At 43.8% G+C, this 12,465-nt stretch overlaps 1 protein-coding gene across 1 annotated transcript in view; it reads left to right on the top strand.

The window, feature by feature from the left end:
* The window catches only part of LOC146987544 (semaphorin-3D), an 83,680-nt gene that overhangs the window by 60,657 nt on the left and 10,558 nt on the right, over positions 1 to 12,465 (top strand). The window contains exons 4-13 of the mRNA XM_085776758.1: positions 2,369 to 2,523; positions 2,635 to 2,697; positions 3,213 to 3,332; positions 3,973 to 4,063; positions 6,684 to 6,812; positions 6,925 to 7,067; positions 7,396 to 7,510; positions 7,999 to 8,068; positions 8,762 to 8,906; positions 11,399 to 11,621. Of these exons, the coding sequence (XP_085632884.1) occupies positions 2,369 to 2,523; positions 2,635 to 2,697; positions 3,213 to 3,332; positions 3,973 to 4,063; positions 6,684 to 6,812; positions 6,925 to 7,067; positions 7,396 to 7,510; positions 7,999 to 8,068; positions 8,762 to 8,906; positions 11,399 to 11,621 (1,254 nt within the window). The remainder of the gene's footprint in view (positions 1 to 2,368; positions 2,524 to 2,634; positions 2,698 to 3,212; positions 3,333 to 3,972; positions 4,064 to 6,683; positions 6,813 to 6,924; positions 7,068 to 7,395; positions 7,511 to 7,998; positions 8,069 to 8,761; positions 8,907 to 11,398; positions 11,622 to 12,465) is intronic.

The following is a 12,465-nucleotide window of genomic DNA, read 5'->3' as shown; positions in this document are numbered from 1 at the left end:
ACAGATGTCCATATGTAGTGTGTTATAGAGCAGCTCTAGGTTCTATATTAATACTGTGAAAGTAACAAAGCCTCAGTCCACAGAGAAATGCACACAGCCTGTATTCAGAAACTGAGCCTTAAAAACAGGACTTCCTGCGACTTTATGTTGTCACAATGAAGCATTCACTAAGCCCCGCCCACCTGGACCCACCACCCACCACTTGCAGCGTTTGGTTTCTCCGGGTGTTTTACCTGAAATCTGCAACATTTTTATTGGATCAGTCAAAAACAGTCAGCCAATCATAGGAGAGTCTCATGTGGATCAACACTTCTGAATAAAACAGAAGACTAACATAGAGAACCACTCTGCCTTATTACTTCTTTTATTATTTTTGTGTTGGGTGTGTGAAACTCCTTCAGTCTGAGTGTGATTTAAAGTTTCACAAATAAACTGGACCAAGTACTCTCTCTTTCTCTTTTCCGTTTTCCACGGCTGGTTAGGAAGCAGGGACTCTGCCGTCCCGCCGTCTGAGCTGATGAAAGCAGTGATGGATTTCTTTTTAAATGGTGCTGAAGTGTAACAAATGTGCCGTGCTGCGTTCAAAGCTGCGGCTCCTCCGTCCTTTCAGCCGCTCAGGACACACAGCAGCAGCAGCGTCTCTGTGCACACCGGGGTGCAGACGTCAGTGTGGGGTCCGCTGCTGTAAGTAAGTAAGCCTGACGACAGATTCGAGGAGTTTCATGGTTAATTTCCTTCGTTCATCAGGTGATTATTTACGGCAAGGCGAGGTGGCGGTGGCGGGGGCAGGTTACAGGCAAGAAAACACTGAGGATTTCAGGGTTAATTAGTTGCTTTGATTTGATTTATAGCTGGAGTTCATGGATCTACCTCCAGTAGAGCTCAGCAAATCTAATGCAGGTGCAGGATTAATAAGAATATAAAGGAGTCTTTTCATAATGAAAAAATCCTGTGACCTATATTTATGCGACAACCCAAAAGTTTTGGAGTAAAGCTAAATCCCACAGAGTTGGAGAACACTGTAACCGCAAGTAAACATAACTGTTAAACATGTGGATTATGTTAATCAATAAATCGTTGATCAATAAAATGTCTAAAACAATAAAATAAAAAATCACAATTTCCCAAATTGTTTTGCCCAAACAACTTTAGGATCTTCACTTTCCTGTCACAAAAAAGCAAGACAAGCAACACATATTTATATTTCAGTTAAGTTGTTATGTAAGTTAAGTTATTCAAGTTGAATTAGTTAAGTTCATTTTCTAAGTTAAGTTTAATGGAGTCGTGACCTGAGACATTTTGGTGTTTTTGTGCAGTAAGTGATAATTTATTGCCTCTATTTATTTTTCCATTCGACAGACTGAGGGCAGGAGAACGCAAGGTTTAATTTGAAAAATGAAACTATAAGAAAACATGAAATTTAATCACAGCACTGGCATGAAATATATTTTTGACTCCATCATTATTATTATTACTGGACCATACGTCTTTTCAGTTTGGATCTATTGCCTGTTGGAGTGAAACCCTCCTCGCTCCGGTTATCACTCACGGCCCAGGGCGGCCTGTCGAACAGCGTCACAGAGTAAACAGCGTGGCGGCCGAGCAGCCACAGCTTCAGGGTTAATTTGCTCTGCTTGTTCAGGTCGTTTTCTGGCTGCTTTAGCACCGACTCCCCAGAGGCACCGGCTCTGCAGCCCCACTGATGAACTGCTGCTGCGACTGTGTGTGTGTGTGTGTGTGTTGTACTGTGGTGGAGGAAGCATTCAGATAAGTAAATGTTGCAACAACCACACTGTAAAAACTCTTTGCCACAAGTAAAACCCTGCGCTCAGCGTTTCTCCTTGGGCAACAACAGCACAGAACTGGTCAGATCAGCCGGTTCCTCCTCTGAGGCTAAATGTTTTCTTTCCTCCACAGCATCCACATTATGATCTGGATCTGCACCAAACTACACAAAGTCACAGCTCTCAACCCATTAATATGTCTGATATTTTTACATCAGGAATCAAGCATTACTTCCTGAGAAATTCACCAGCACACGAACATGTCAAACCAGCACTTACTATTCATTTTTCATATACATCTGATGGAAGTCTTTAAAAACTTGCAAAACTTGTAATGGAAAGTGAAGTGATGAAGAATTCTAAGATCTGTCTCTTCAACTGGATCAGCACCTGAATCGAACAGTTTCTACTCTAACAATAAGATCTGTGCAAATCAGTTCAGCGCTTTTTGTGTTATCGTGTGTTGACCTGCACACATGGGTGAAAACTGCCTCTGTGGGTCAGAACAGCCCTGATACTGTTACAGTGTTGCATCACTGGATCAAATCTGATTGATTGAACTGTGTCCTCTCTCTCTCTCTCAGACCTGAGGAACAGCTCAGCGGTCTACTGGAAGGGCGGGCGCAGCGGGGGCTACCAGGCCCTCCTGCTGGATGAGGACCAAGGCTGGCTGCTGGTGGGCGGAAAAGACCACATCTACCTGCTGAGGCCGGACAGCCTGGACCTGCCCACGCGCATGGTGAGACATTAAAACACAGGCGTTTGACTCTTTTTGGTTTTTGATGAAGATTATGTTTTCATTCAACGTGTTGCAGCCAAGCACTAGAGCGCTGTTCCTTTTCTCCACCAGGTCTACTGGCCGGCTGCGAAGGAGCATGTGGAGCACTGCAAGCTGGCAGGGAAAAGCCTGGAGGTAAGTCAGGACTTCTGCATCTTTGTGATGTCACAACAAAGCAGTCACTCACCATTCAACACTTGCAGGATTTGGTTTCTCTGAGCATTTTACCTGACATCCGCTCTATTTTTATTGGATCACTCAGAAAACAGTCAGCCAATCGGGAAAGAGGGTCAGAGATAAAATGCAGTAAAAGATGAAAACATGGAGCTTTGAATTAATCCAAAGCTTGACTGCATAGGAAAATTAGTCCAGGCTAACTCTTCAACATTTATGCTATAAAACAACAGGATACAGGATTCTCCCTGTTACTCTTCATTGGTTAGGTTCACCTCAAGGCTTTGGAGGCATTGGCATTTTATCTTATATGTAAATATTTGATATTTTGAGTATCTGTCTCTTTTTTCTTCTTGTGTGTTTGTTTTGCTCTATGGACCGCCTCTGTTTCTGAAATAAAGTGTTGAATTGAATACTGTGAATAAACTCAGTGTTTAAACTAAATGTTAATATATTTTATGGCGTTGTGTTTTCAGACGGACTGCGCCAACTTTGTGCGGCTGCTGCAGCCCTTCAATAAGACCCATGTTTATGTCTGCGGCACCGGTGCTTACCATCCACAGTGCACATACCTGCACATCGGACACAACGCTGAGGTGAGACAGCAGTTCATTCACTGATTAATCTCTTCAGTACGGTGGGGTCTGTCACATATTTGTGTCCCTTAGAAAAATAAATCACGGTGCTCTCTGTGGTGAAGTGGCAGAGTAAAGGTTTAGTGATCATGAGGTTGTGGGTTCGATTACTGGTTCAAATCTTGGGGCGGAGTTTAGCTCAGTTGGTAGAGCACCCGCCCCATGTGTTGAGGCTATAGTCCTCGCTGCAGACGGCCCCGGTTCGAGTCCCGCGTCGGACGGCCCTATCCTGCATGTCATTCCCCCCATCTCTGCCTCCCATTTCCTGTCACACTCTCAACTGTCCTATCAAATAAAGGCATGAAAAGCCAAAAAATATACTTTAAAAAAAAAAAAGAAAAGAAAAATAAATCACGGTTAGTTTATGTTATGAGTTCTTTGGTACGATGCAAAAATTGACAATGTGATGGAAATTAATACCAAGAATCAACGATACCCGTTTGTTTTGGTTCCTGTTTGCAGAGCTTCAGCTTCAGCTTCAGTTTTCTGTTGAAAATCAACAGAAACGCATGAAGAAATGAAGAATCAGTTTCCTATTTGACCGTTGGTTTATCGATAACCCTGTCTTTGTGTGTGGTCTCTCTCTCTCTCTCTCTCTCAGGGGCCGTTCTTCATGTTGTCTCACATTGTGGAGTCAGGCAGAGGAAAATGTCCCTTCAGTCCCAGAGAGCCCTTCACTGCTCGACTGACTGGTGGGTCTCACATTTGTAGAATCCTCACATAACACACTGTGTCCACCCACACACACAGAGGGAGACACACACAGACACACACACACACACACACAGTGGATATATATTAAATCATGCTCTGTCGTCCCCTAACAGCTGTATTCATATTCTGGAGACACTAATGTTCCACTGTGTACAATCCCACCACTGTCTCGTTGCTCGCCACAGATCGTGCGTTCAGCCGTGGCGTGTGTGGTCCGCTTGACTTATTTCGCATACTGACGTCAGCTGTTGCCCCCACGCGACACTGAGGACGTAAAACACATCAACTGCTTTTAGACAAAGAGCCTCCATGGAAGCAGCTGTGAGTTTTCAAACTGAGTTTTTGACTCTGATTGTTGTGCTGGTGTTGATGGACAGAGAGAGAGAAGAGCTGGACCTGCAGCAGAAGACACACACACACAGGACACCAGAGGATGTTCAGTGGTTTTTATAGTGATGCAGTTTCCAGCTATGCGGGGAGGCACAAATCGGAAAGATGGAGCAATAAAGTTAAATAGATTTGCAATGTTTGGAGGTGAAAGGTCTTTGTTGGACTGAACTTTGTGATGTTGTTTGCGAGTCCGTTTGAAGAGACGCACATCACATCCTGCTGTGTAAATAAACAAGATGGCGCCTGCGAGTGCAGCGGCCGTCCTATACCTGCTCTGGTTATTCTCACTCTGCGAGCTCCTCCCGCACTGCGTCTTATCACACATGACAAACATTATAATTATTGCAGTACAGTGCTCACTCTGCTGCTCTATGAGTTCTCCTCCTGGTCCAACTTGGCCCCGCGAGGCCCCGTGAGGCAGAGCCAACATCAACAACAGAGGATGTGCTGGCTCCAGGTCCAGGAGGAGGCCCAGAGGAAAAGGAGCTGGCATCAGGAACATGGCGCACCCTCTAGTCCGGCCTGGTGTCCGGCCAGCCAGCGTCCACTCCCCGGAGGACGAGCTGGACGACTTCAAAGCCGAAAAAAACAAAACACCAGAGGTACAAACAGGACTGTGCTCTCACCTGGCCGACAGACACACGGCTGAGCTCTGTGTTACTGAACCGCTCCTGTAGTCCCCGTCCAGCTGTTTCAGCGACTGTCGTCTAGTGGCGATGAAGAGCTTCGAGGATGATCAAAGGCTTCATCACCTCCTGTCGCTCTGGACTCGCTGAAGTTTGCACATCACCCACAAGATCCATGTTCACGCGACGTTAGACCACTTGTGCGGGTCCTAAAACATCAACACCCCAGTGAAGAAAAGGATTTCCCTTCTTTGTATGTTGATTTGTTGATTTGAAAAAAAATGCAAAATGGCAGCACAGACACCTTGAGATTCTTTAAAGCAGTACTAAAGAACTTTCAGTTTTGGTTGAGTTTTGGCGCCTGTGGACCAAAGCGGTAGTGTTTTGCCTGAAGGAAGACTCCATTTCCCATGAACACTAGCGTGAAGCCCTGTAAATATCCTGCATTAAAATTAACAGAAGACATCAAAACTAAGTTTCTGTTTCCAGTGGATCATTTCAAAGTGAAAACACAAACATAGGCTAATCCATTGCTAAAGTGCCATTTTGCCTGTTCCCTCCTTGTTGTGACTCGCAAAAGTGAAAGTGAAACTTAAGTGAGAGCAGGGTTCCTACCATGCTCCTCAAAGCTGCTTAGTGCCAGAGAAAGAGATACAGACCCCCTCAGGCCATGACAGAGGTGTCATTCAACTTGTTGTAAGTCAATGTATCATCACAAAAGTTATGAAAATATTTTATGAAGGTTGAAAAGTTACTTAGTGCTGGTTTAAGTCTTGTGACACTGAAAATTCACACATCTTTACATTATTTATGACACAGTCTACAAAGCGAAGGGGAACTACATTTCCAATGTAAGGCATGTCATTTTTAAACAAAACTTTAAATGACAACAAAACCATGTTACATTTACAACACTGTCAATGAATAAGATAATGCAAGACAAGTCACAGCTTCCTGCAGGGATCTGCGTTCAGTAGGCTGTTCCACATGTTACAGTTATATGAAATTATATTTTATTTCTGCATAGTTGAAGTAGCCTATTGTCAATTATTTTTTATTTCTATTTCATTTTTCTTATTCATTTATTCAGTTATCTCTCTCTCTCTTGTTGGGTGTGCTGTCTGAGGTGAGGGTATTGTATGTTGTAAGAGAGAGAAAGAATGTAAAAAAGAGAAAAAAAACACAGTTATTTAAGTTGTGAGAATCAAGCGATCCAGCATCTGTTTGCACATCACAAATTACATCATGTAGTTATAGTTTTCAGATGTTTACAGCTTTTTCTCAGTGGGTTTTTAATCCCTGACGGTAAAGTATAATTTAAAAAAGCTGCTGCTCACAGACAATAATAATACCAGTAAGAGCTCTGGAGGCTTTGGGCTGTTTACAGTGAAGATTTCTTCTGTAATTGAACATGTTGAGGTCTCAGGGCAGCAGAAGAATTAAGATGAAACACTTGAAACAGCTGTGAGTGTTGCAACACTCTCTGCTTTGGTCAGTGAAGCCATCTCAGCAAGATTTGTTGTGTTTAATGCAAACACTGTTTCTGAGATAGTAGGTGTGATGTGCTGCTGTTTGTCTACAGACGGAGAACTCTACGCAGGGACCTCCGTGGACTTTATGGGAGCCAATGCTGCGATCTTCCGTACGACCGTGCAGGGCAGCAGCCAGCACTACATCCGCACCGAGGCCTACGACCAGAACTGGCTCAACGGTGAGGAGCTGCAGTCTGGGCTCTCACTCCAGAGAGGATTTTTTTTATAAAACCACAAACACATCACCTCATTATCTCACATTATCGTTACCTCACACCCTCTCCCCATCAGAACCGGAGTTCGTGGGCTCCTTCTCCATCCCAGACACTCACAGCCCGGACGACGACAAGGTTTACTTCTTCTTCAAGGAGCGGGCCGTGGAGGCGGGACAGTGGGACAAGAGGGTGTACAGCCGCGTGGCTCGAGTCTGCAAGGTACAGACACAGAGACAGAGATGTGTTGTTGCTGCAAGTATCAACAAAGACAAAACTCACAGACATTTGACACGTGGAAACTGGAGGAGGCAGGAATTGAACAGCAACCTTCTGATTAGTTGACTACCCGCTTTGTCTCCTGAGCCACAGCTGCCCAGTGTAGTACATATGGAAGGGCAACTTCTGCTTTATTGTAATTTTCATGTATATAGTCATATGTAATTTTTGTACAGTCCAAACCAGTGCATCAGAAGTCCACAAACCTAATTTATAGACTAAAACTTAAATGTAAAACAGCTAGCAGTAAATTGTATTTCTGTCTGTCCAGAATGACGTCGGGGGAAGGAGGAGTCTCATCAACCGCTGGACGACCTTCCTCAAAGCCAGACTGGTCTGTTCTGTTCCTGGCCCGTCTGGAGTGGACACTCATTTCGATGAGCTCGGTAACGCTTGTTCCCTCCTTTCCTTTTCCTTCCTCTCCTCTGTTTGCCTCCTCAGCTCCCTCCCCCTTTTATTATTTAACCTCTGTATGATCCTCTGTCCCCCGCTCTTCTCTCCCTCCTGTGTTTTCATGACTTTATCTTCCAAAAACCTTTATGAAACGTCTCCTCCTTTCCTTCCCTCCTCTCTCCTCCCTCGTCTTTTCTCACCTCACCCTCGTTGAAACGCACTTATTTGGAATTGTATCTTTCACTTTGCTGAATCACTTCATCGGTTTATCTAGGGCCTCATCCTGCACTGTAGGTTACTCCAGGTCAAAGCTCTTTAACAGCTGACGCACAGACAGTAAAAACAAATGAAGTATGACAGGTTGTCCACGCCTGCCTCCCTTCTATGAGGAGAAAACAGTGTCAGTGACATGATGTGTGTTTTAACCTGAGTCACAGTGTTTGATTTTAAAGCTTTGTTTGACTGTGTGTTTTTATTCTAGAGGACATCTTTGTCCTGGAGACCAAGGACCTTCAGAATCCCACCATCTATGGCGTCTTCAGCACATCCAGGTGAGAGTTCACTCATCAGACCTTAACGCACCTTGTATGTGGTGCTGCTGTAACTGTGTAAGGTTTATTAGACTAGTAGAGCTATTACTTTGTTATGTGCACCATATTGTCTAAAAACCAACATTTCCAGAAGTATTAGGAAAGACACAGGATCTTGACGTCCTCTGTGGTATAATTACACAGTTTATGATAACAGTAATCTCTCTTTCAGTGTGATTTAACATTTTAGCTTCTAGCAACTTTCCAAAAGAAAAAAAAAAGATACATTTTGCTTCAATCCTACAAAATATAAAGTGAACCATGGAGTTAGACTAGGCCACTTGTTAACAGCCAGGCTGGCATGTGCACACGCCCAGCGGTGTGGAGGACCAGGGGTCAGGCTGATTGGGAGGTGGGTGCCGCGGTCAAAGGTGAAGAGGCCCGGCTGGGTGTGTTATTGTAACCCTGAGGTATTAAAGCTGCCTCCTCTCCTCCCTCACTCGTCCCCTCATCTCCTCCTCCCTCCTACTTTATCCTTCTAGCTTCTTTCTGCCTTTTCCTTTCTCTATGTTCTTTCATCGTTTCCCTCTTTCTATCTCACTCTTTCATCCCTTTCTTTTGTTCCCAGGTTCCAGTGTCCTGAATATCATGAATTCTTCTCCTCTCTCTTCTCCATCACAGCCAACACGTTTTCTCCTCCTCTCTCTCCCACAGCTCCATCTTCCGTGGCTCTGCAGTGTGTGTATTTTCCATGGCTTCTATCAGGGCGGCTTTCAATGGGCCCTTCGCCCACAAAGAGGGGCCCGACTATCGCTGGGTGGAGTATAAAGGCCGTATCCCCTACCCGAGACCTGGAACTGTGAGTACAAACACATACAACCATAAACTTGCATAGTTTATGGTTGAGACACATTATTATTTACAAATCATCTATTCGTCTCAAGGAGGTCTGTTTAGTACAGTGTGGTGTTCAGGTTCAGCTCAACCACAACTGGTGAATTTATTCATACAGATTTGTTTCAAGGTTTTATTCTTTCCCTCAAATATTCTTTTTTGTACTGAGAAACTGAGCCTTGAAACCAGCCGTCAGCTATTCTGTGACTTTGTGATGTCACAACAAAGCAGTCACCAAGCCGACACCCACCTGGATCCACATCCGAAATGTTGCACGATTTGGTTTCTCTGAGTATTTTACCTGAAATCTGCTATGTTTTCATTGGATCACTCAGAAACCCAGTCCACCAATCAAGAAGCTCAGAGCGCATATGTGGGACATTTAACGCTCACAGCTCGTAACTCTTTGTTAATGCAGTGATGAGTGGACGGTATTTATGTTTGTGTGGATTCCCTGTGAGATCAGTCTCCAAACACACAGAACACGTCTAATGAAAACAGGCTGATGAAGCTGTGAGAGCTTGAGCCTCGGCTGATTTAACACCTCGGCCACGAACTCCTCTGGGAAGCTTCAACCTGTCAGGACGCTGAGCCTTTAGTGTTTCAGCGTGTCAGGTGTTATTTCACCCTGCGCACTGGGGAATTCAGCTCTGTGGTTTTCTATCATGTGGTCGAAGGCAGAAGAGGTCGGCCACGTCACTGTTTTTGTGTGTGTGTAGCAGAGTGATTAAAAGCATGAACGGTGAAGCTGCAGTCACTGACTCACTGCACAGGAACTAACGGTTTCCATGTTGGTGACTTGTCCAAAATATTCTCCATTAGGGCTTATTCATCTGCTTTATCTTTTCAATGCTCCACCTTTTTATTTTTCTTCTTCCTCTCATCGATGGAAACTTGTGACTCTCTCCACAAATCAACACTGACATGTGACACAGTCATTTTTTCCTAACAAGTTTTTCTCCCCTCCCTCCTCTGTTCATCTCCTGCTGCTCCTCTACTTCTCATCTTCTGTTTAAATGTTTATTAGACAAGATGACACATGGCAACATGTACAAAACAAAACATGGTGCAGACAATGATAAAATAAAGGTCTAGAGAGACCCAAAGCCATGCTTTCTTTGGTTATTTAATTGTACAAAAAAAGAGCTTGACTTGCGTGACTGTTGACTGAATGATTGCCACTTTTTGTAGAATTGATTAAAAGTCTTTTCTTTTTTTTTTTTACTTTAAGAAAGACATGATGTCACTGTGAGCTACTGAGTGGTGGAGGGAGCTTTAGTTAGTTGACCTCCAGTGGAAAACAAGATGACGTCTTGCTATCAAAGAGGTGAAAGTCAGAACCTCCTGTTGCACAGGGGTGTAACAGTCACAGTCTTCATGGAGCCAGAAAATGACAACATGTGGGGAAACCTGAGTAGAAACCAAAAGTATCATCATCATGGCATTAATATGATTTTGCCAAAAGTTGAGCGGAAGTTTAGAGGAACCTATGAGTAAGATCACAATGTGAGCTGTGACATTTAACACAGCTGCCTGTGGTGTCAGGAAATATTTGTGATCTGCTTCTAATTTCCTTCTTTCTTTTTTTTTGGAAAACGCAGAGGACTGTGGGGTGTGTGAGTGGGAATATACTGTAGTTGGGTAAAGTAAAGTGAGTCTCTGAGAAGCAACAGGACCTAAACTTATTTCTCATATTGATATCAGCTAAAAGAATCAGATTGTCATATTGTCTCAGAAAGAACTGGACAGCATTGCACAGAAATTAACCTTTTAATGGTTGTGAGAACAAATCCTGAATATATCAGTCTTACGTCTTGCAGGATTTTCAGACCTGAGGAGGTGATATGATCCTGTCTGACAAGAAAAAATGAAAAATGTCAAAGAACAAGATTTAGTGCACCAGTAAACGTTTGATTTAGTAGTTGTTTTTTTTCCCCCTTAGTGAACCTGTGACCTCTCAGATCTATCTCCTCAGGTTGGAGACCAGAGTTCAGGCGTTTGCTTTAAACATCAGAGAAACCTATCTAATTAGGTAGATGTGTCACATAAAAACCACACCATTGGAGATCATTTGGAGATCAGTGCATTTGATTTAAACAATAAATAAGTAAAACATGGAAAAATACAAAAATAGTAGATAGTAGTCAGTACATAAAGGAGAATAAAAATCATAGAAATCATAGAAATAGGTGCTCTAAAATCTGTTCATGCAGTTCACATTCTTTTGTTAAGGAGTGTGGTCACTGTGGGGAAGAGGCTGTTCAACAGATCGGTGGTTCTGGCTTTGATACTTCTGTACCTTCTTCCTGACTGCGTAACTGTGAACATGCCATGAGAGGGATGTGTGGGGTCCTTTAAAAAAATAATGACCCAGATTATTTTTGACGTCCTCATTACAAACTGGAAACTTTTTCTAATCACATCATACCGATAATATTTTCCCTGTCTTATCCTCAGTGTCCCAGTGAGACCTACGACGCGCTCCACAAGTCCACCAAGGACTTCCCGGACGAGGTGGTGAGCTTCATGCGGCAGCACCAGCTGATGTGGGAGCCGGTCCTGCCTCTGGGCGGCAGACCCATACTGACCCGCATCAACACGGCCTACATGTTAAAGAGGGTGGTGGTGGACAGAGTGGACGCCGAGGAGGGGCCGTACGACGTCCTCCACCTGGGCACAGGTGAGCAAGGAGGAGGGAGAAGTGGAGGGAAGGAAATGTCTTTTCAAGGATTTGTTCATTATTTCATTAAAGATCCTGTGGAGGTGGGGGAACACACACATTTTTAAGTGTGTGTTTTCCACTCTGTGTACCTCAAGAGGTTGTTGGTGCGTGTGTGTGTGTGTGCGTGTGTGATAAATGGTTGAGGATATTTAACGGCTGGTGACAGGCCGAGGGGCCACAGGTCCCCGATGGCTCCATTCATCTCCTCTAAGTGGATTCCTCTCCACCGTCTCTCATCTCCTCATCAGCTCCACAGTCACCTGCCTGATAAATGCTCCGTCTGCTCTTTCAAGTGTTAACGTCTCCTCCTCGGAGCACGACCATGACGAGCCGCTCCACTTGTCTCGCCGCCTGATGGATGAGTTCTTTTTGTTGCTGTTTGTCAGGGTGGATTATGTCTCTTTATTATTTATTGTGCTGCCCGGCCACGTGCTCACGTCAACATGGTTTATTCCAATGATGAAATATACATTTAGTGGCTCAATAGCTCAGGTTTAAACATTTGTTCATTACTGTTACAAGTTAGATGGATCTTTAAAATAAACCTTTATTAGCTTAAAACATCCTCCCACACTCTCTTGTCTATTATAATATTTTTTAAATCCCACTTTTTGCTTCACCTACATGAGTTTTCCATAATGTAATCTCATACCCCCAGTCGTCCATGTTTAGCGTGGAGAATTTGTGTGTAAATAATTGAACAAAAGTGACATTTTAAAGAGTGACACTGGCATTCATTCACATCTTATCTCAGCTCTAAGTTCATTATCTCAGGAGAAAAACATGTTTGCAGTCAGGTGGA

Source organism: Trachurus japonicus, chromosome 5 (genome assembly GCF_045865225.1).
Source record: "Trachurus japonicus isolate A0001 chromosome 5, Traja_1.0".
NCBI lineage: Eukaryota > Metazoa > Chordata > Actinopteri > Carangiformes > Carangidae > Trachurus > Trachurus japonicus.
This window is presented reverse-complemented; position numbering and strand designations above follow the sequence as displayed.